Below are 21,066 nucleotides of genomic sequence, written 5' to 3'. Positions count from 1 at the left end.
CCAGGAATGCTTCCTATAAGAACTTAATTACCCCTAGGGCCTTACAATATTGATTGGAGGCCCAGACCCGAAACAAGCATGGAGCCATAAATAGCCTCTTATCTTAAAAACATCATGTACTTATGGGATGTGACTGTAAGACAGCTAGGACATACCCTTCTCCAGCACATCAGAAAGCTGCACGCCCCTCCAAGCCCTTACCACATGCTCGCCCTGCTCTGAAACCCAAGCACAGCCCAGCTGGGACAGACTCCCTCTGCTTCCCACACCTCTGCAATGGAGGAATAGCCCTGAGGCCTCAACACACGTGTACATGCACATCACTGCCTCCGCACATGCTGTTCCAGCACACGGTGGGGCGGTGACAGATCTGCTGCACTGGACCTTAACATAACATGCAAGCATACAGGCTTGGGGATGAGTGGCTGGAAAGCTGTCAGGCAGAGAAGGACCTGGGGGTGTTGGTTGACGGTGGCTGAATCTGAGCCAGCGTGTGCCCAGGTGGCCAAGAAGGCCAACGGCATCCTGGCCTGTATCAGGAACAGTGTGGCCAGCAGGAGCAGGGCAGTGAGGTGAGGCCTGGTGAGGCCATACCTCAAGGTCTGTGTTCCGTTTTGGGCCCCTCACTCCCAGAAGGACATAGAGATGCTGGAGCGTGTCCAGAGAAGGGTAACAAAACTGGGGAAGGGTCTGGAGAACAAGTCTGATGAGGAGCGGCTGAGGGTGCAGGGGGGGTTCAGGCTGAAGAAGAGGTGGCTGAGGGGAGACCTGATCGCTCTCTACAGCTCCCTGAAAGGAGGGTGTAGGGAGGTGGGTGCTGGTCTGTTCTCCCGGGTAACTGGTGATAGGACAAGAGGAAACGGCCTCACGTTGCGTCAGGGAAGCTTTAGATTAGATATTCCAAAAACCTCCTTCACTGAAAGAGTGGTCAGGCATTGGAACAGGCTGCCCAGGGGAGTGGTGGAGTCACCATCCCTGGAGGTGTTCAAGGCACATGTAGACATGGTGCTTGAGGACATGGTCTAGTGGGTAGGGGAGTGTTGGGTTGATGGTTGGACTGAATGATCTTACAGGGCTTTTCCAACATCAGTGATTCTCTGATTCTGTGATTCATAGGCAGGGAAGCCTGTCATGGAGACTGCGTGTAGGACACACATCTGCAAGGGTACACCCCTACCAAAACCTACCAGTCAGCCCTATGCAGCCCCAGTCTGGGTTACCCCCTGTACCAGCCCTCTATGGCAATAACCCAGGGGGTCACATTTCTCCGTCCAGAACTGGGCTTGGGCTGAGTCATTGCTGGAGCTGTCCTGTAAGTATCCAGCTGGAGTGGCGGGGGAATCAGGCTGTGATGTTGATGGGGCTGGACAGGACGCCCACATCCTCCCTTCTGGCTCTGCCCTGCAAGGAAGGAGCAGGAGGAAGGCAGGGCATGCGCCAAAGGGGACACAATGTTGAGCCCTCAGGCTTCCCACAGGGGTGGCCCGGCTCCACCTTGAGCTGGAGAAGAGAGCCTGGATCTTCTACAGACCACCTAGGTGACCAGGTTTCTCCTTTTCCAAGCACATCACCAGCTCCTCTCCTTTTCAGAAATGCCTGTGACCCCAAGAGATGTTGCCACGTGTCTCTGATAGCAAGAGAGTGGCACCACCAGCTTCGGTGGGACAAAACCATCCCTTGTTACCACAGCAAAAGCAGGATTCCTCATGCTCGGTGCTGTATGAGTCCAGCAAAGTAGAGGCTGCCACTGTGAATGCAGTGATCAGGCACATGGGCAGACGTCCTCCAAAGATGAAGAGGAGCTGGAGGTGGATGCAGGGTTCAGTAGCTAGGAATGGACTGCCATCCCTGAGCAGGCAGAGACCCTTGCAGGTAGTGTTAGTCTACCATCCAGTCCAAACAGAGAGAGCAAGCACACAGCACAATAGCTCTGCCGTTGCAGAGGGGAGCCAATGAATAAGGGAGGCAGAGAGAGAAATGTGCTTAACATGCTGCATGGGAGGGACCGGTGGGGGGAGAAAGGGGGAGGCAGCAGACAAAGAACAGGGAGACGGAGAAAAAAGACGCAGGCAGGGAGCAGGAGAAGGTGAAGTGCAGAAGTGAGGAGGATGGGGCTGGGTCTATCAGGCTGGGGGGAGGCAGTGTAGGGAGGTGCATGAACAGAGCCCCTCACCAGCGCAGCAGAAGGAGCTGGGAACCAAGTGGAGAAGTGGAGCAAAGAGAAGCGGGCAGCCAGCTCCTCACAGGACCCTGTGGGACTGGCGAGCAAGGCCCGGCAAAATGAAAATCTCTTAACCACACAGAATTGTTAACTGCCCCCAAATCCTTTTGTGCTAGGGCTGCAAGCTTAGAAGAGCTTAAGCTGTTTGATGCATGAACTTCCTCCATAAATATCTCTTGTGTACACTGCCATGAGCAGGCTTGCACTGTATTAACCAGATGAAAAGCCCAGGGGAAAAAATGAGCAACTCCTTCCAGCGCCTTGCAGCTGCATCGAGTGGCTGTCCGTTGCTTGGGAAGCCCTTTTCCACCAGGAGCCCTTGGCGAGGCAGGACCAGTGAGTCGTCCCCCATGTTCCCCCATCACATCCCATCTGGGTGACTGAGCTATGTGAGTACACTTTGCCACGAAAGCCAGCTCAGGTTTGCTTTTGCTTTGCTTCTGGAAAAGGGCCCAGATTCCCTCCCACCCCTCGGAAGAGAAGAAAACCTGCTGGCCACATGTACGAGCAAGTGCCCCAAACCAGGCTGCTCATACACTGCCTCTATGGGGACCAGCGGCAAGGACAGAACAGGAGGCAGGCAGGGATGCACAACTGCATCCAACAGGTCCTTCCTGAGTTGAGCTGGGGAGGAGAGCCCTTTCTCTGCCCCTTCCGCAGTCTTCTGTGGGGCTTCTGGGGGGGGCTGGAAGAGGATGGGGATGTTCTGGCTATCCTGCCAGCTCTGTGGCTGGATCTCCTCCCAGTCCTCACTCTTCTGAGGGCTGCTGGGGGAAAAAAGAGGGTGTGTCCCAGCCTGGCACAGCCCTGGGGTCCCATCCAACCTCGATCATGCATGCCCAAGAGGGAAAGTGAAAGGGAGACGGAAAAGGAGAGGGAAAGGGAAAGGGAAAGGGAGAGGGAAAGGAAGAGGGAGAGGGGGAGGGAAAGGGAAAGGGAAAGGGAAAGGGAAAGGGAAAGGGAAAGGGAAAGGGAAAGGGAAAGGGAAAGGGAAAGGGAAAGGGAAAGGGAAAGGGAAAGGGAAAGGGAAAGGGAAGGCAGCCCCAGAGCCAGCTGCCCCACAGACACGGGGCTGGGTGCATGCCAGCACCAGCTGGAGAAACAGCTGCCAAGGTACCGGACCTCCCAAAATCCTGCTGCTGCACAGACAAAGAGGAGACAGCCTCTCTCTCCTGCTCAGTCCCTCCACCTTGGCCCTCTGCTCCTGCCTGCTCTGCCTCCCCTCCCAGCCCTGCCGGGCCAGGCTGCAGGGACCTAGGCTCTGCATAGGAGGTCCTGGCTGGAGGGACTGTCCATTGGCTGGGTTGGCAGAGGATCCAGGGAGCCCCACAAAACTGCAGCTGCATCAGAACAAAGCACTGGGCAATGCTGTGTCTGAACGGGGCAAAAAGGCTGAGATGGAAAAGCTGACATGAATCATTTTGGCTTTCTGGTGTTGCTATGAATGCTTCATTTGGGTGTCATAAAACACCCGTCTTCCCTTCGAGGCTGGGATTAGCCAGGTTCCCTTTCCATACTACATTGCAACAGTACTTCCTTGCTGTCTCTGTCCCCAGCACTGTACCTGCTACAGCTGAAGGACACTTGATCACCCCAAGTGGGAAGCGGCATTCAGTGGGTCAGTGAGGAGTAGCTCAAAGCATGGATATTAACACCACCAGCACATCAGGTTGCTTTGATGTGTGAGCAGCCCAGCTACCAGAAGACACAGTGCCCTCTCCACCCAAGGGGACTGTCCAACCTGCAATCCCAACCGAGCATGGACAAAGACCGTCTGTCCCACTCTCCGGTGTGTCCACTCCTCCAATACCAGCACCCTCCCCATGCTTGCTTGGTGCTAGCCAGCCACCCCTTCCCACAGCAAGAAGAGAGGCGATGCAGCTCTTTCCTTGCACTCCGCAACGCTCACTGACGCTTCTATAACTGATCTCAGAGAAACCGCAGCTCTTCTCAGAGTGTGCCGGTGCTATCAAAACTGTAATAGGGTTTTGATATTTGGCCAGGACAGAGGGAGGAGAGAAGAGTCCGTATGCCAAACACCATGGTTTGTGCTGTGCATGGTACAGCTGTAGGTGCCCATTAAGCGGGCAGCTCTTGGGTTCCCATCTCTCCCGATAACCCCAGCAGCTCCCTCCTCTCACTCCCCAAGCCTATGTAGACTTTCCTTCCCCTGTGCCATCTGCACAATTGAGGAGGAGCACAGGGATGGTTTTGGGCACGATGCTTTCAGGGAGGGTGGTGCAGACCCTCTCACTTGCCCAGGTCACGCTGTGCTGGCTCCACAGTGCTCAGCTCATCTGAGCAGGCACTCCTGGAGTCTGCTTTGAACATCTACAGCACAGAAGACCTCTGGCTGCTGAGGGAGCTCAGGGGTCAGGCTCAGAGGTACCCAGGCTGGAGAGGTGAGCCTGGCCCTGAACAGCCTGTGACCATGTCTCACCTCAGCAGCCATTTGCACCTTATCAGGAAAATGCTGCAAACGATTTTCTCCCTTCCAACACACCACCTTTGGGTGCCTGCACTCCTGCTCCCGTCACCCCAGAAGCATTTCATCCCACACCATGGCACAGGGCACAAACCAAAGTGAAACTGTGCCGGTATTTTGGGAGGTGACTGCAGATTAGTGGCATGTACCACAGCTACACGTGTCCCTCCAAGACCTGCAGAGCATGGAGGGCACCAATAACAGGCCAGCACCCCTGGACCTGGTGGCTCTGAGGACCCAGAGGTAAAGCAGAGCCTCTTAAATGGATGGATGAGCTTGAAGAAGGAACTGAGGAACTGGGAAAGAATCCAGCATCCACACAGGTGCTCCTCTCCCACATGCCCACATTCTCCTCTCCCACCCCTGCCCAAGGATGTCACTCCCAGGCAGCTCCTGCAGAGCCTTGCGGCAAATCCTGACAAACACCACAGGTACAGCCCATGAGCAGTGAAGAGAGCACAGGGGGCAAGACCGAAGGTGAGCAGTTACCTCTGCAGATGGTCCCATTTTCCACGGACTCATAGCCCGCCCTGCACATGCAGCGGCCAATGGGCACCAGCCACTCGCCATCCCCGTTGCAGTACAGCTTGATCGGCACGTCCACCTCCTCTGCATTGGTGATGCACGTCCCTCGGGCTGCCACCAGTGAGGTGCTCTCTGCTCCCGAGAGGGTTTCTTGGAAGACAGCCCCGTTCTGGATCACGCGGGGACATTTTCGGTAGAAGACGCGGACAGCAATCAAGGACATGCATCCTCCGTAGTCCTGGAAGGCCAAGTAGAAACCATTCTTGGAGACAGGCCCAAAACTGCGCACCTCTGTGTTAATCTTCATCACCCGTCCACCTAGGTCCACCTGCGAGAAGCTCTCATCAGCAGCAATAGTATCCACCTTCATCCAAGGATTCTCCATCCAGTTAGGGAAAGTCTTGGTGGCCGAGTCAAAGTCTGACTCAAAATAGTAGAGGTTAAAAGTCTCCTTGCAGGATCCTGGGACATTAGGGATGCTGCTGCAGTCCCGAACAGAAAATTTCATCTCCACATGGATGCGGTGTGCTCCTCGCCTCCGGATGTACTTGGTCCGGAGCCAGTTGTTTTGGCTGGATTCAAACACGTTGCACACCTGGTAGGTGCGAATCGTGTTCATGTTCTCGTCGTACCCACTCACCTCTTCCCACTGTGGACAGGACACAGAAAGTCAAGGGGCTGCACCAAACTGATGTTCCCTGCCCACCTCACCTCTTCCTAGTCCTACTGCAGGCCAAGCAGGCAAGCTCTGTCAGTACCAGCTGCCCCACACCATGCCCACCCCATCGGTGTCCAGCACCTCACCCCAGCACAGCTCCAGCACCACCCTGCAAGCACCCTGTACCTACGTGCCTCCACCCTGCTCTGGCAGGGTTTGACCCGCACTGCACACCAGGCAGGCTCCACGCCGTTGGGGGAAGGTGGGCAAGCCCTCAGCAGAGCTCGGGACTATCTCGCTGCCAGCAGCACCATGCTCCATGCCCACATTTATGGTGGAGCATCTCTGGCAGGTAGCAGGGCATTGCACAGCCATGCCCCTCCTCTGCAGGCAGTAATGTCTTTAGCAGGGGCTCCTGCCCGTGGGCTGCACTGTACAGCAGAGCCTCTCAGCAAAGTAACAATGCCTTTAGCAGATGTATTCCCATGGGTGCTGCTACGGTTACAGACGTGGCAGACAGGACCCACTTTCTCAGTAGCACGTAACACAGCTGTAAAACCTTCACGATGGCTGCAGCCCGAGCACCAGTGTGGCTGGGCCGGTAGCCAGTGGCCTCTCTCCAGAGGCAGAAGGCAAGGTTTATGGGATCCTGGCTGACCCCGCTGTGTACCTAGGAGATGCTGGGATAGATCCTGCTGGTAGCCCTCATGCTTGCTCCTTCAAGGGCCAATATGCTTTGGGGTTCCTCCTGCAGGTATGCACAGGTCCTAGCCCCAGCTGTACTAAACTGGATCTATGGCATTTCCTATATGCCCCCATTTGACTAACAGCTGACTCTGGAGGAGTGTCCAAAGAGCCCAGGGCTGCTGCAACACCTTCTGGCCCCATCCTGCTCTCTGACCTTTCCCCAGGCTGTTTTTTTCCAAATCCTTCTGTGCCTGCTGTTGTCTCCATCCTTTGTAGGCCAGTGATGCACCAGGTAAGGGCAGAGCCGGAGTCTGTAACCGGCCACCACTCCTCTGTGGTGTGCAAACACAGAGAATGGTCTTTGTGGGAGGAGAACCTTTCACTTGGCTCACCAGAGCATCTCCTCCAGCCCAGACCTTTCTGGAGGGCAAAGCATCTCCTCAAGCTGTCCCCTACCCACTCACAGCACACTCATGATGCTGGCAGTAGGAACCAGGGTCCAGCTAGCGCATGGCACAGTCCAAGCCAACTGTAACAGCTTCTCATTAACTTGTTCATAAACCTGCTCAAGTGGAAGTCAAGCTTTGTTTCCCATGGAGGTGAAACCCTAAGAACAAACCTGCCCTGGATGCAGAATCACAACACCCAGGGCAGGGCAGCAGCACAGCCCAGATCCAGCACCAGTGCCAGGACCGAGGTCTGCAGAGAAAACCCTGCAGGAGCAGAGCACCCCCAGCCCCTCGGCCTGCAAATGGCCTCACAAGGGCATCCAGGACTGCAGAGGGAGGCTAACAGGATGGGAGACAGATTGCTCCTCACACATCAAGGCTAACAGCCCAACAGACGGCTGTCAGGGAAGATCCCCAAACAGCTCCAACCCCTTCTGATTCGCAGTGGCTGCAAATCTGCTGCCATTGCTGGGGGAGGTGGAGAGCATCCTTGCAAAATGCAGGGGGAGCATTTGCTTTATTTTCCAGAAATAAATTTGGTGTGGTAATGGAAAAATTGCAGGATCTCCCTGGTTTTTAGGCCACCAGTTGGGAGGATAGTGAAGGATTTAAGGACAAGGTACAAGGAAGCAATTTCTTCCTCTGCCCTGCCTCTGACATGGCTCTCCCTTGCCCAGACCACTCCTGACACCCACTCCAAAACTGTGTCAGCCACCAAGACCCAGAGATGCCCAGTACTGCCCTGTCCCCATCCAGACCTGCAGAGCCCCCAGGGAGGGCTCAGGACATGAGCCTGAAAAGGTCAGCCCTGGCCATGCAGGAGCAGCACATGGTGGAAGGAGAGTCTCTACAGCTTGGGGATGAACAGCTGACAGTGGAGGCAGGGCATGGGGCCACCTATGAGCAGCACAGGGCCTCCACAGCCAGGGAAAAAGCAACTCTTTGGGCTTTTAGATCTCTAATAATCACCAGAGAGGCAATAAATTTGTGGAGAACCCAGTAGCTTTTATCTTGCAGGTGATGTTGGCTGCACCCAACTTTGACAGTCACCCATGGGCAGGATGTCCTGCCTTGCCCTGCCAGCGGGCAGGAGGCTGCACTGGGATGAACCATGAAGACACCGCAGCACTCGCACCCATAACGTGCAGAGTGAAGGGCACAACATGAACCATGTCCCCCTCCCCAGGGACCTACCCAGAGGTGGGGACTGGATGCAATCCCACCAGCAATGCCAGGGCTGCGCTGGACTTTCCAGATGGGCATCTCCCACCTGTCAGGGAGGGGGGATGGGGGGGCACCCGAGGGGCCAAGCTCAGTACCCCCAGGATCCTCCCACACCCCTGCAACAGCAAGCGGGGGACTCCCAAGCTCCCTTTTCTCAGCCGGGAGAGAAAGCCACCCCTGTGCACCAGCCCCTGCGCTTCCTTGATGCTTAATTAGAAGCCTCTCCCTTTCTCCTCGCTCTCTAATTAACATGCCGGGAGCTCAAAAGAAGAAGGCAGCACAATAATACAGGGAGACGGCTTCCAGCAGGCCCAGGCCTCATTACCGCAGGGCTGGGGAGCCGAGAGCAAGGCGTGCTTTACATATGGAAACATCGCAAACAAGAAAGGCTGGGTAAGGAGAGAAAAAGACTTGACCTCTGCTCTCGCCTATTGTGCACCCGTCATCCCTCTTCGGCAGCCGGGCCAGCACTGGCGAGGAGGCCGGGCTTGAGGGCGGGCGTGGGGCTTTATCATGGTGATGGGAGACCAGTGCCGACAGTGCCCACGCCCCAGCGCGGCAGGGCAGCCGGGCTGCTCAGGAGCTGGGTTTAATCTCCCCAACAGAGGCTTTCTTGGCCATTTCTTTTCTTCTGCCAAGTCAGCTTGGGGAGGGGGCTTGCTGTCAGCCTCAGGGTGAGGTCCACAGAAACATCTTCATCCAGCTCCTGTGGAGGGTGGATGGAGGGCAGTTTGGAGCCTGAGCCACCACGTCCATGCACAGGGATGGGAAGCACCTCGGGTTTTATCTGGGCTGCATTGGGCCACCCAAGCCCAAGGGAACAGGACAGGGGTGTCAGGCACTGGGGCTCCAACCTGCTGCCAGCCACCACAGCCAGAGCTGAGCAGGATGCTCTGAAGCATCTCAATGTCCCATGGGACACAGGGATGGCCGGGGCCGCTCCAGTTTTACGTTGTGAGCGGAAGGGTGCAGAGATGCACTACCTTGTCCAAGCTTTTCTTTAAAGGAGTTTTTTCTGGGTGTTCTTGGGATGTAGATCAGGGGACTCTTGACACCTCTAGGGCAGAATGACAGTCGCTGCTGAGCCAGCAAATGCCCCTCCATGAGATGCCAGGGGTCCAGACAGTCATTTCAAGACTTGATCAAATGGCTGCTGTGAGGTGCAACTTCGCAGGCCAATGTCCTCATCCTTTCCTTCTGCAAGTACCAGGTAATGGGATAACAAGTGATACACTGGGGACAAGTGATGATGGCCTTGGCATTTTGTTTCTCCCTCTTCCTGATTTTTAAGTAGCTGCAAGCCAGGTTTACAGAGAGTATGATTCCTCCAACAGCATGCTGGTCTGGTACTGTAGGGTGAGAACACCCTCAGCACTGGGGTATTTTTTGGAAGTATCACCTCCTAGAAAGCTACTGGAAACTTCAATTGACATCTTCTTTTGTTCTCCTCCCACTAGACCTTTTCATGTGACCAAGGCACTTTGCTTCAGTGGCTGACTTTGTTGAGCCAAACCACCCACATTCACATGCAGCAGGAGACCAAAGACCAGGCCCCTGTAAAGCAACAGGACAACTCACCCCTGATGGAGGATGCACTGTCCAGCCCAGCTCTGCTGTTGCCGTTGTGGAGTCCATCAGCGTCTCTGCAGGAGGAAGGTGAAACAAGGAGTCAGTTACTGTCTGGTGAATGGCCTGAGGCTGGCCAAGGGGAAAGAGGTGGAGAGGAGCCAGCCCAGGACTGCAGCCATCAAGCCTGGCCTGCGCCAAGTCCTCCAGCCAGCCCTCAGTCAGGAAGGAGCCTGGCATGAGTCCCTCCACCCATTTGCTTCCTCACCCAGTGCCCATTGCTAACAGGCCCCCTTGACTCCTGCAATGCATGTGCTCTTCCACCCATCAGCCCAGCTGGACTTTACTCCCCAAAATCCAGTATCAGGGTACCACAGCCCCAGAGCAGCTCTTCTGCTGTAGACGAGGAGCCCAGTCTGACCGTGTTGCTGCCATCACCTTCCAGTTTCTTTTGCAAAAGCAGGATATTTTTTTCTCAGCATTTTGCACAGTAGACAGAAATTTTGGTGATGCAGTAGCACAGAGGAAATAACAGCACTTTTAGGACTTAGAAGTACTAAAAAATTAAACCAACGTTAAAGGTGGTTTTCCAGGCGATTTGGGCTGAAATAGGTCAGGCAATGCTACCGCCGACCAGCACAGAGCAGGGAAAGTCTGCCTAAGCCACGCAGGCCGCAAAGCCTCCTTGTCCTTTCTACAGCTCCTCATGGTTCTAGCACTGAAGTATTTTTCATCCCAAGTACCTATAGCTTGGCCTAAGTACACTGATGGCACAAGAAGGGATGCTTGGTTTACGGTTCCTGGGCTAATGTGTAGGTGTTCCCCATCCAGCACAGGAACAGGCCAGATGGCCTCATCAGAAATACATTGGACAGACACTTCCATAAGTAATTTCCATAATCTGGGTAACTGTCCATCCTCCAAGTCTGTGGTCGCACGCTCATTGCAACATGGGGATTTTTCTGCACTGTGCCCAGTGCTGATGTTTTAAGAAAGTAGGACGACATACCAGCATTTAGGAAATCAGTTTAGAAATCACACCTAAAAGTTTCAGCACACCGAGGCTGGGCTTGGGAAAAGTGTGATGTTTGTGGGACAGACCATGGCCAGTGATTCTGTGGCTGAGCCCAAGGTGATGCTCACAGAAGAAATTATATCCCTCTGCTCTGTAGGGAGAATTCGATTCTGCACCTGATTTTAGCGCATGCACTCTGGATGCCAACTGCACTTGCAAAGATGCTGGAAAGCATCTATCGCACACACACACAAGACAGAAGCCTGAAATTCAGCTTGCAGCTTCACTTTTCCTGCCCTCTCAGTTAAGGCAGGACAGGCAGGGCAGCAGTCCTGCTCTAGGGCTCTGAAGCTCTCAAGAAAAAGCATCTTATGCACAAGATGTTCACCCAGTCTGCGTCAGCTCACTGACAGCACTCAACCAGAAGAACCCCAGTATAGTCAAGATCTCCTGCCACAGTCCTATAACCCAACAATGGTGCCAGTTACCATGCCAAAACAGGGATGGAGAGTTACTGCTGTAACGGTGTTCTACTGCTGCTCCTCACCACCAAAAAAAACAAGCATCCTGCCACAAATCCCCAGAAAGCATCTCCACCCTCTCCACTTTCACTACAGTGAACAAAAACAAAGGAAGACAAGCTCAGCCTTGAGCAGACCTATCATTTAAGAGACAAGCCAACAGCGCACATGAACTCCTCTTTTCCCATCAGCAAGCCAAAAAGTGCCTCGGCACAGATACGCTCCTTGCACCTACATCTAGCAGTAAATCTTACTCAGACTGTGGGTTGTTCATTATTCCTGGTTAGAGCCAGAGGTTTCCAGTTTCAAAATTTGGTTTTATTCCAAGAGTGAAAAGCAAAAATAGTTCTTTTCAAATTTTCCCACTAGGAAGAGTTCTGGAAAACAGCTAGTCTAGAAATGCTGTCATTCAGATTTATGAAATTTCTTTTTAAACTGAATATTTGTTTATATAGTTCAACAGTAGTGTTTATTTTATCAGACGGACTGGCTTTTTCATTAAAACATCAGTGGCACTTTGATCTGAAAGGAAAACAACATTTTCCAACCAGTGCTAGCTAGACGCTGCATTACTTTAAAAAACCCTTAAATTTGTTACTTCATCTTAACTATCAATGACAGTGGTGCATATCGAATATATTAATAGCAGTGACTATAATGTAAAAGATGATGTACTCTAAAACAGTATAAATAATTCCCCAAATGAAAAATAGTATCTTGAAGCATTTTGCATTTTTAAAAGCCTTTTGTTTAATGAAAATTCTGTGCAATGGAAATGTTGTGCTGGGTGCATTACTGCAGAGCACGCTGCCCGCAGCCCTCACCACTGCCCACTCATCTCAGCTGAAGAATTGCACATCTCCTTGGAGCTGTGCATCTACCCCAGCTAGGCCAAAGACATCTTGTTTTGACACAAGACCAGAAGTAGAAATATGCAGGTTTTAAGCAGGTTTTTCCAATGGTCAATTACCTTCTCACAAAAAAGGTCTTCCATTAATTTTAGCCTGAATTTACACCGTTGGGCTGCCAGCTATTAGGTTTCCTTTTACTTGTACAAAGACTGCTATCCAAAACTTCCTTTTCCTGTTGTGGTGCTTAAGGGTGGCAAATGAATCACCTCCAAGATAAGTAAATTAGCTGGGCTTCCTTCATCTCCCACCCTAAACCAGGTTCTTTTCTTCGAGGCTCCTGTTCATCAACCTTCTTTGTATAGGGCAGACCCCAAGACTCTGGTTCCCATTGCACACAGCTGTAACATCCCAATGCACCCCTTTTTGCACAGCTTTTCTGCCAAATTACTGCCCTGGCTAAAGTCCGTCCGGAGATGGGTTGGTATGTCAGCACTTTGCAGTAGTTGCCTGAACTGCAGAAAACTGTGAATCACTGGTGCCTCTGAGTCAGAATGAGCCTGGTTAGCTGCTCTGACCGCAGAAGCGTCTGTGAAGCCAGGATGGGTTTCAGTGGTGGTGGTGAGTTTGCTTCACCCTCCACTAACAGCTGACTTCAAGACACCTTATTACCCATATAATGGCTTGCCACAGTTACCTTGCCCGTATACCTGGCCAGAAGCACCCCTCACACTCCACCTGAGGTCAGGGAGGCCACATGGTCCTGCAGGGAAGATCACTGTCTCATCCCTGAGCAGCTTCTTATTTCCAAACAAAATTCATTCATTTATCCAGCAAACAAAACTAGGAGTGGTGTCCAGTGAACCAACATATCCTTCACCCACAGGGGTTCCTCTTCACCTCTCTCGCAGGCTCAGACCTGCTCCATTCTCCACAGCAAGAAGCAGTGGTGGGAAGACTACGGTGGGAGGAAGGCCCAATACAGACGTAGCCAAGCCCTGCTCTGATATCCCATCCTGAAAGTGTTGGCACAGAGTCCAAAACTAGCAACCAATAAACCATGAAGGTTTAAGAAGTAAGACAAGGCCTTACCACCTACCTCAGCCACACAAAAGAATGGCTGAGAATCCCCCTGGGTCTATTCCTCCTGCAGCAGGATGGGTTTTTATTTCTGCAGGGGCTGTAGAAGCTCATCATAGAGGATTGTGCAAGGTGATTGATTGTGGTCTACACTGGGAGAAAGTAAGAGCAAACAGAGCTCCTTAGCCCGTGAGGGAAATTACAGCTACAGCTTTTCCTGGGAGCTGAACCCAGTAAGACACATGGAAAACAAGATTCAATTTTACAAGGAAAGGTAATCGCCCCTGAAGAGTAATTGCCAAGAGGAGATCTTGCACTGGTTGCATCCTCCCCCATGCCAGGTGAGCCACGAGCTGGGGAAGCACGTGTTGTAGGAGCAGACACTGGGCAGGAGGTCACCTTGGTTCCTTCTGGTCATCAAGGTATGCTAACCAAGGAGAGATGGAAATCTCTGAGTGGATAAGTGACTCCAGGCACCAAGATGTCAGTTGTACAGAGTTCTGCTATAGGTGCAAGCCCCACATGAGGCGTGATAAGCCCCAGAGAATGGGAATCCACTATCCCCCAGAGGCAGCTCTTATATGCACAGCAACGCCCTCAGTGCACTAGCCCCTTGCAATTTCTGTGCCCACAGTGCCCCGTGGCGGGCTGCCCCAGCCATACTTCACCCAGAAGGTCTGATACTACCTGCGGGCTGCCCCATGCTTATAACCTCTTACAGGCACCGAACAGGACCAGCTCCTGTGCTGGGAACAACAAAGGTGGACCAATTTCTGGATGAGCAACCCCAAGCGCACCTCGGGGAGGAGAAGGTGTCTGTTTCAACCAGCTGACTCAGCAGCCTCACTCGCTGTCACAGCCAGTGCTTTCACAGTGCCATCCTTCCCATTTGACAGCATCAAATAACAAGGTGAGGGGCTGGTGCCTTGGCAGTCACGTAAACATGCCCCTGACATCCAGGACAGAGCAAGCTCCTGGCAGTGATGGTGATGACATGGAGCAAAGTCGTGTGGGAGCAGCAGAGGTGGGTGTCTGGCCCCTGGCCCATCTCTGGTGGCAGGCGATAGCTGCAGCTCAGTGAAATGCTCTCTCCGGAGCAGCATTTTCTCAATATTGTTGTTTGTGTTCTTCCCTCCCGTGTGTTTATCTGCAGATTCACATGCTACCCACGGCATTATAAATAAATCTGCAGCTGCTCGAAACCAGCAAACGCAACTCTGGCCTGCTTCCCACCATAAACCACGCTGCTCCCCACGGGACAGTTAGGAGGTAAGTGCCTGTCCTTTTCACTTTGAAGATGCTTTCAATAAGCAACTTTCTGCCAGCTCTGGGGCCCGTCGCCAGCACTGCTGCTTGCTTGAGGGCATGCCATGGGTCAGCACTTTGCATCTAAAGATGCGTCATCGGCATACCACCACCTCCAGATGCTCACAGCTACCCTAAGATGCCATCAGGCTAACGATATCTGTGTGTGTGGCTGTGTGTGTGTGATCGTGCTAGGTGCTGGCACCAGCACGTGATGGCCAGGACTGGGGATGGAGAGTGACAGGAGCAAGGGACAGTGGCAGAGAGGCCAGAGAGGCAACAGATTAACAGAGGAGCTGTTCACATTGCAGACACACTTCTCTGTGTCCGGAAAAATAACTTCCATGGAGTTTTGCCAATTTAGACCAATTTAGAACATCTGGCCCCGAGTTTCTCAGAAGTCCTGGCAAACCTGTCACATTCACAGGCTCCAGACTCATCCAGATAAAGAAACAGCTGGACAAATAAATAGCCCCACAGATAGCTGGAGCCTCCGCCCTCATTTTTCCACCCACAACTTTTTCCCTTCCCCTCTCACTTCTCAAGCCAGTTCCTCCCTCAGGGTAGGAAACCTGCCAGAATTTTAATCCTGGTACATTATCATTAACACAGGACGCGAGCTTCTCGACTGACCCGGGATCACATCAGCTGCAGCCAGTGCTGGATGTGCAAAGAAGGCAAGAAGTTGCCCAGACCTGGGAGCAAGACCAGCCCAGACTGATGGGCTGGGAGCAAAGTCATCCCAAGGCAGATACTGTGGGGGACACTGTGCCTCATGACCATCTCACAGGCATGACCTGGAAGCCTGCCTAATGCACCTCATCAGATCAGTCCAGGCTGGAGGGATGCTGCAGACTAGGCTCAGTACCGGAGGTCAGCTGGGTGAAGCAAAACCAGGATCTGTGCCGGCGACACCACAGCTTGGGACAACCTCCTCTGTGCAGGTACAACCTCCTCTGCACCCCTGAAACTGTGTTTCCAGCCTGGACTCAGGCACAGCCACCGCATCCCCATGCAGGGAAGGGGGCAGCTAATGAGAAACCCGTCTGTCCCCCGCCTCGAGGAGCCCTTGACGCAGATCTATTTACCCTTCCAGAAGCTGAAAGGCCCCTCTCTGCCTCCTGTGTTTTACTGGAGCCTTATTATAATATTTTTGCCAGCAAGAGCTGAGAGGCTGAGCAAACCCAGTGGCCTTTCCCTGCAGCCCCGAGCTTTGCTTTGCCTGGCTGATGGCCAGCGGAACAAGCTGAAACCCAATCCCCCCTCCGGCCAACCCGCTGGCGCGGGAACAGCATGCTGCATTGTGAGCCGGCAGCTACAGGGTATTTTGGATACTTCACTCAGGGATCCACTTAAACTCCAAGAGGGAGAATGATTGATAGGGAGTGAGGAGAGGTAGTTGACTGAGCTGGGATGGAGACCGTCAGCACCCCACCCCACGCCCAGAGTCCCTAAGTCCACCCCAAGTGCAGCTGGACTGAGTTGTGTCAGTGGTCTTGGTGCTGGGGACCCAGCCCACAGGTACCTGGTCATTCAACTCTCTCCATGAAAAATTAGGTCCAGCCAGACTCAGTGACCTAAGGATGAGGATGTTCTCCATCATCTCCGTCATCCAGAGCATGTCTGACCTGCCAGACAACCCCCAAGCTGATAGTCCGGGGGGCTAGCAAGGCATGGAGCAGGGAGGTCTGACCCCAGAGACACTGTACAGTGTAGGCAAAGGAAAGATGTCACCACTTCTGTGGAGCCATGGAGACTTCCTGGCATCTCATTTCACTACATCTTCACCCAATACCACCTGCAAACCCTATGAAACAGGAGACAGCCCCAGAGACAGCAGGGGAGCAGGGGACAGTGCTGGAAGCTGGTGGGGCTCAGCACCCGCTGGGACACCTTCACCCATCAGGGTGATGCTCAGCTGCTTGTGACACTCAGAGACAGCACCAGCATCAAATGAGATGTCCCCAAGATGCCCTGCCATTAACACAGTGATTCAGCAGCCCCACTGGAAACTCCACACCTTGATGAGGGGGCTGTCAAGAGCTAGGCTGTGCTTTCCCCACCCCCACCTAGATCCCGCCCTTTCCCTGATCCTCCATGCCCTGTCTGACCATAGGCATCACTAGACACATCCTGAGTGGACCAAACCCAGAGCTGATGCTCCTGTGCAGAAAGGGGGGCACCGAGACCCTCAGCTCCCAGCCTTTGCTAGACTGGGAATTAAGGAAAGCAGGGCTTGGGGCAGAACTGCACCTTGCCGTTGGGCATACGGCACACCAACGGATGAGCCAGGAGCCATTGGCCATCACAGGCCCTGCACAGTGCTGGCTGCTGCACTGCTGCAAAGCTCCGGACCAAGGGGAAAGCCCAACCCAACAGCCCCAGGGGTTCTGCAAGTCATCCAAGTATGTGTCCTTCTTTCTAAACACCCACTGGCCCATCCAGACACCATCACTGCCAGGCAAACAAGTGCTAAGGATTGCCCCTCTCATCTGCCCAGCCAGGAGGGTATGGCCCAGCTCAAGCTCTCAGCTGAGAGGGGCCGGGGTTGGGAATTCAGATTTGTGATCCTTCAGCCTGGGGCCTCTGCTGAAGAAGCAGGTTAGGCCGGATGTGAGGGAGGACCACACTCTGCCTGGCTAGAGATGCAATTTCTTCAGCCCCAGTTTCCCAACACTATCTGCCCCAGAGGACAGCAGAAACCTAATAAAGCCACCAGAGACCCCAGAAAGATGCTCCAGCAGCACCAGGGACCCACGGTCCTTGCTGGCAGCATCTGTCCCAAAAGGAGCCCTGACTTGTAGGTGGTCCGATTTCAGCTGAAGGCAGGCTGTTGGGAACAGACAATGCAGATGCTAAATGCCAGCGAGCAGGGGCCCTCCTGCTGCTGCCGGGAATGCAGTAGCCACACAGAGAAGACACAGATGCAGACGTTTAACAGCCATTGCTGCTGTCAGTACTAATGACTTGGTCCCTGCGGTGGTACTAACCCCATTGTCTGCGACACACCTTATGGGAGGGAATCACAGGGTTAAGCAAGTATTGTCCTCACCCGCATCCAGCCTCATGCACCCCACCAGGACAGGCACAGCAAAGACTAAATTCTCCACTGATCCACCTCCCAGGATGATGGAGCAGGGTCATGTCCATCTTGACAGCCTCCAGGTCCCTCCTCCTCCCTGGGGGTCGCAGGGACACTCCAAGAAGTTGGAGACCCCATGCCCACGAGCTCCTTCTGCAGATACTCCAGCCCCGAAGCAGCTGACAGCCTGGTACAATGCAATGCCCTGGTACAGCTGTTAGCGTCACACAGCCACCGTATGGGGCTGACCCCGCGGGAGGGATGGAACATGACTGTCACCACTGGAGCTGCATTAGTATGCAGCAGCAGATGCCATGTACAGCTTCTGGCTGCAGCATCCGGGGAAGAGTTGCTTTGTAACATAATCTACTCCCACCACCATGCCCTGGGGTCAACTGCTACAAGGTGACATGCCCAGGGCACAGGGCTGCACCACCCAGTCCCTGTCAGTACCCCAGACTCACTCCTGTATCCCAAACACAGCACCCTATATCCCCAGACCCACTCTTTGCTATCCCTGGGCACAGGGGCAATGTGACCTCCGGAGATTTGGGATGCAGCAGGAAGCCTGGAGGCTGTAGAGCATCATCAGGTAACAAGCAGGTGCTCGGCTCTCGCATGACATCCATCCCTTTTCTCCACTAACCCCTTCCCATCATCCAATGCAGTGAGCTTTGAAGGGACCAGGAGGAGCGACATGAGCCCAGGGCACGGGGTCTGGCCAGCACTGCCTCCCATTCCCCAGGGAGCCAGTGCCACAGTCCACCTCCAGCCAGAGCAGGGATGGTGTGTGCAGCGAGTCCCCATCCTACCTCACAACACTGCTGGCACTAAATGAGGTTTTGTCACCCTGCATGGTGGCGTGGGCTGCAAGCAACTTGTTCCCAGCAGGCTCCAGAGCCCTGCTCAGCATCCCAATTGAGCTATCCTTAATGGGCTTCAATTTTAATTTGCTTTTATTGGAAAACACAGATGGTGACCCCACCCCTGCCCCCCCTGCCCGAACATATACAGGGTAATAACATTTACAGGGGAAAGATATTATCTCCAAACACAGCCAAAGCTCCAGCAAAAGCCCCACAGCCACGCAGTGACGCGCAGCTGCGCTGCACAGCCCTATGCCTGGCTCGTAAAGTCAGGGCCACACAGAGGTACCAACACAGCGGGGACAAGGGGAGGCAGCACCAGGGTCCCACGAAGAAGAATTAAAGACAAGGACTAGTCCCTGGTGCAGCCAAGCAAGCCTGGCTGATTAACCTGGTTAACTTTTTTCATGACCAGGTCTTTGTAAAGGAACGTGGGGAGGTGCCCAGGGCAGAGGGATGCCCAAAGCCGCTGCCCAGGGCTGGAAGGCTGTGCTGGTGTACCCCCCACACCAGAGCTAGTCCCTGCCTGCAGCCTGGATAGCTGCTCCAAGCATCCTTGGATCCAGCTAGTCCCCTCCAACAAGTTCATGTCCAGAGCTCAAGGAGGCTGCAGGGAGGTGACAGCACCACAGGGACAGGCAGTGACGGGCAGGCACTGCTGCGCAGGCAGCTAGGCTACACCAGCCCCACCAAGCCAGGCAGCACACAGCAAACATCAAGCAGCCATTGACTTGCACCACACGCACGGGGTAGCCAAACGCTAGCGCCTGCAGATGCTCCCACTCCTCTGGCACTGACAGTGCTGCCACCCAGGGAGCCGGACCCCATTTCACACCTCCCTGCCACCGAGCTGTAGAGCACGCGGCTGAACGGGGATGCCCTCCGCTGTGCACGCCTGGCTCTGTGCATCTACCTGACAGCCAAGTATTCCTGCTTTTCACTGTTTTTACTGACAGGATGTAAATTTGCTTCTGGTTGGCAGCTCCAAGTGGGAACAGCTTGCAAGGAACCGCAGGGCCAGCTGTAGGCTTGTTTTTGCCAAGCCATGGAGGCATGCCCCGTGCCCCACTGGCTGTGGCAGTGGGGGCTCCGGATCAGGCTCTCAACCATGGGATGCCCCTCCCCAGGAGAGACACAGGAAATCTCAAAATCTCTACAAGCAGCTTGGCTTCCTTCTAGCAGCTCCCAAGGACAAGGCATCTCTTTGCCACCACCCCCTTGGCATCCGGGGTTCACTCGCAGCCACACTAGGAATGCAAACCTTGCATCCCCTCCGGCCACCCTACTGTAGATAAAGCCAAAAAAAGTGGGTATTTTTAGCAAGCTGCAAACATTTCCTTCCTTGGAAAAACCCCATCTTCAACACCTCACTATGGAGAGAGCTTCCTCTTTCACGCCCAGGTAATGCATTACACACCAATACAACCTCGCCAGGCAGCAGGCTGAACCAAGGGTATGCACTGGTGGCTGCTGCAAGGCTCCTTCTCACTGGTGCTCCTGCCCAGGCAAGGGATGTGCTCCATCCATCCACTGTAGCGCTGCCCATCAAGCAGCAGCCAGCAAACTGCTATCCACTGGGAAAAAGCATTCCTGAAGCCGGCAGGAGATGGGCTGCAAGGAGAGAGAAGCCCCTCCAGGGCTGAAATCCAGATTATGACTTGCATCTGCACTGCAGCAGAACTGCTGTCGCTCCGGGCTGCTATGAGGAGCTGGGGGACCAGCATGAGAGTGGGGACTGTCCATGGTGGGACATATCTGCAGGTCTGCAGATCAGCCTGGAGAAGGTGGCAGCAGCCTATGAACCAGCTCTGCTGCTCACAGAGCTGGAGGACAGCACACGCTGGGATGGGTCTGAAGACTCCAATGCTTGTGGAGACTCATTTCCATCACAAAACTAATGCAAAGTGTGGGTAATCACAGAGCAAACCTCATTCTGTCAGCTGTAGAGGAGTGCATCAATGCACCAAGGATAAACAGTTGCATAGGTACAGACAAACATAATCTGATTACACATTTCTTCGAAGGGCTTTTTGCACTCACCAAAAAGAAACACACCCAGAGGTAGAAAAGGGGCAATTTCCAAAAAGTTCAGAGGGATTTTTAGCAAAAATTGATTAGGGAGGAAATGTAAACAAACCAATGAAGAATAATTACAGCTATCTTAAGAAGGCTTTGCCAAAATCTCATAAATCTGCAAGCATAATAGCTAAAAATTATCTTGGCTTTGAATAGAAGAAAAGATGCAGTAAAAATAAACATATTGTATAAATTAAAACCAGGGGAAGTTGGCAGCAGTAAATTAGCAGTTATAAGATGCAGACAGTTGTGAAAGGATGTATCAATAAAAAAATCAACTGCCAGCAAACATAAAGGAGAGGAAAAAGAGGAATTTTTAAACACACCAAAGCAAATACAACCAGAGCTGCGAAAAGGCGAGCCCATGGGGACACTCAAGTGGGAAGTCAGGCAGCAAAGGCAAAAGCCCCAAATGCACTGGGAAAAAAAAGAGGGCAAAGCCAGGAGGGATCAGCAGA

The 21,066-nt window shown here is 53.5% G+C and overlaps 1 protein-coding gene across 1 annotated transcript; it reads right to left on the bottom strand.

Annotated features, from left to right (window-relative positions):
* Positions 1-5,195: 5,195 nt before the first annotated feature.
* On the bottom strand, positions 5,196-12,609 carry LOC104513351 (ephrin type-B receptor 2-like; the record flags this gene model as incomplete). Its single annotated transcript, XM_010156672.1, has 3 exons — positions 12,552-12,609; positions 9,828-9,892; positions 5,196-5,880 (listed from the first exon to the last, which is right to left on the bottom strand). Coding segments are annotated over exons 1-3 (808 nt in total), but the record flags the coding sequence as incomplete, so codon positions are not given.
* Between the last annotated feature and the right edge of the window lie 8,457 nt (positions 12,610-21,066).

The sequence above is a fragment of the Eurypyga helias genome, unplaced genomic scaffold (genome assembly GCF_000690775.1).
Source record: "Eurypyga helias isolate BGI_N326 unplaced genomic scaffold, ASM69077v1 scaffold22288, whole genome shotgun sequence".
Classification (NCBI taxonomy): domain Eukaryota; kingdom Metazoa; phylum Chordata; class Aves; order Eurypygiformes; family Eurypygidae; genus Eurypyga; species Eurypyga helias.
Note: the sequence above shows the minus strand (reverse complement) of the source record. Positions and strands in the feature narration are given on the sequence as shown.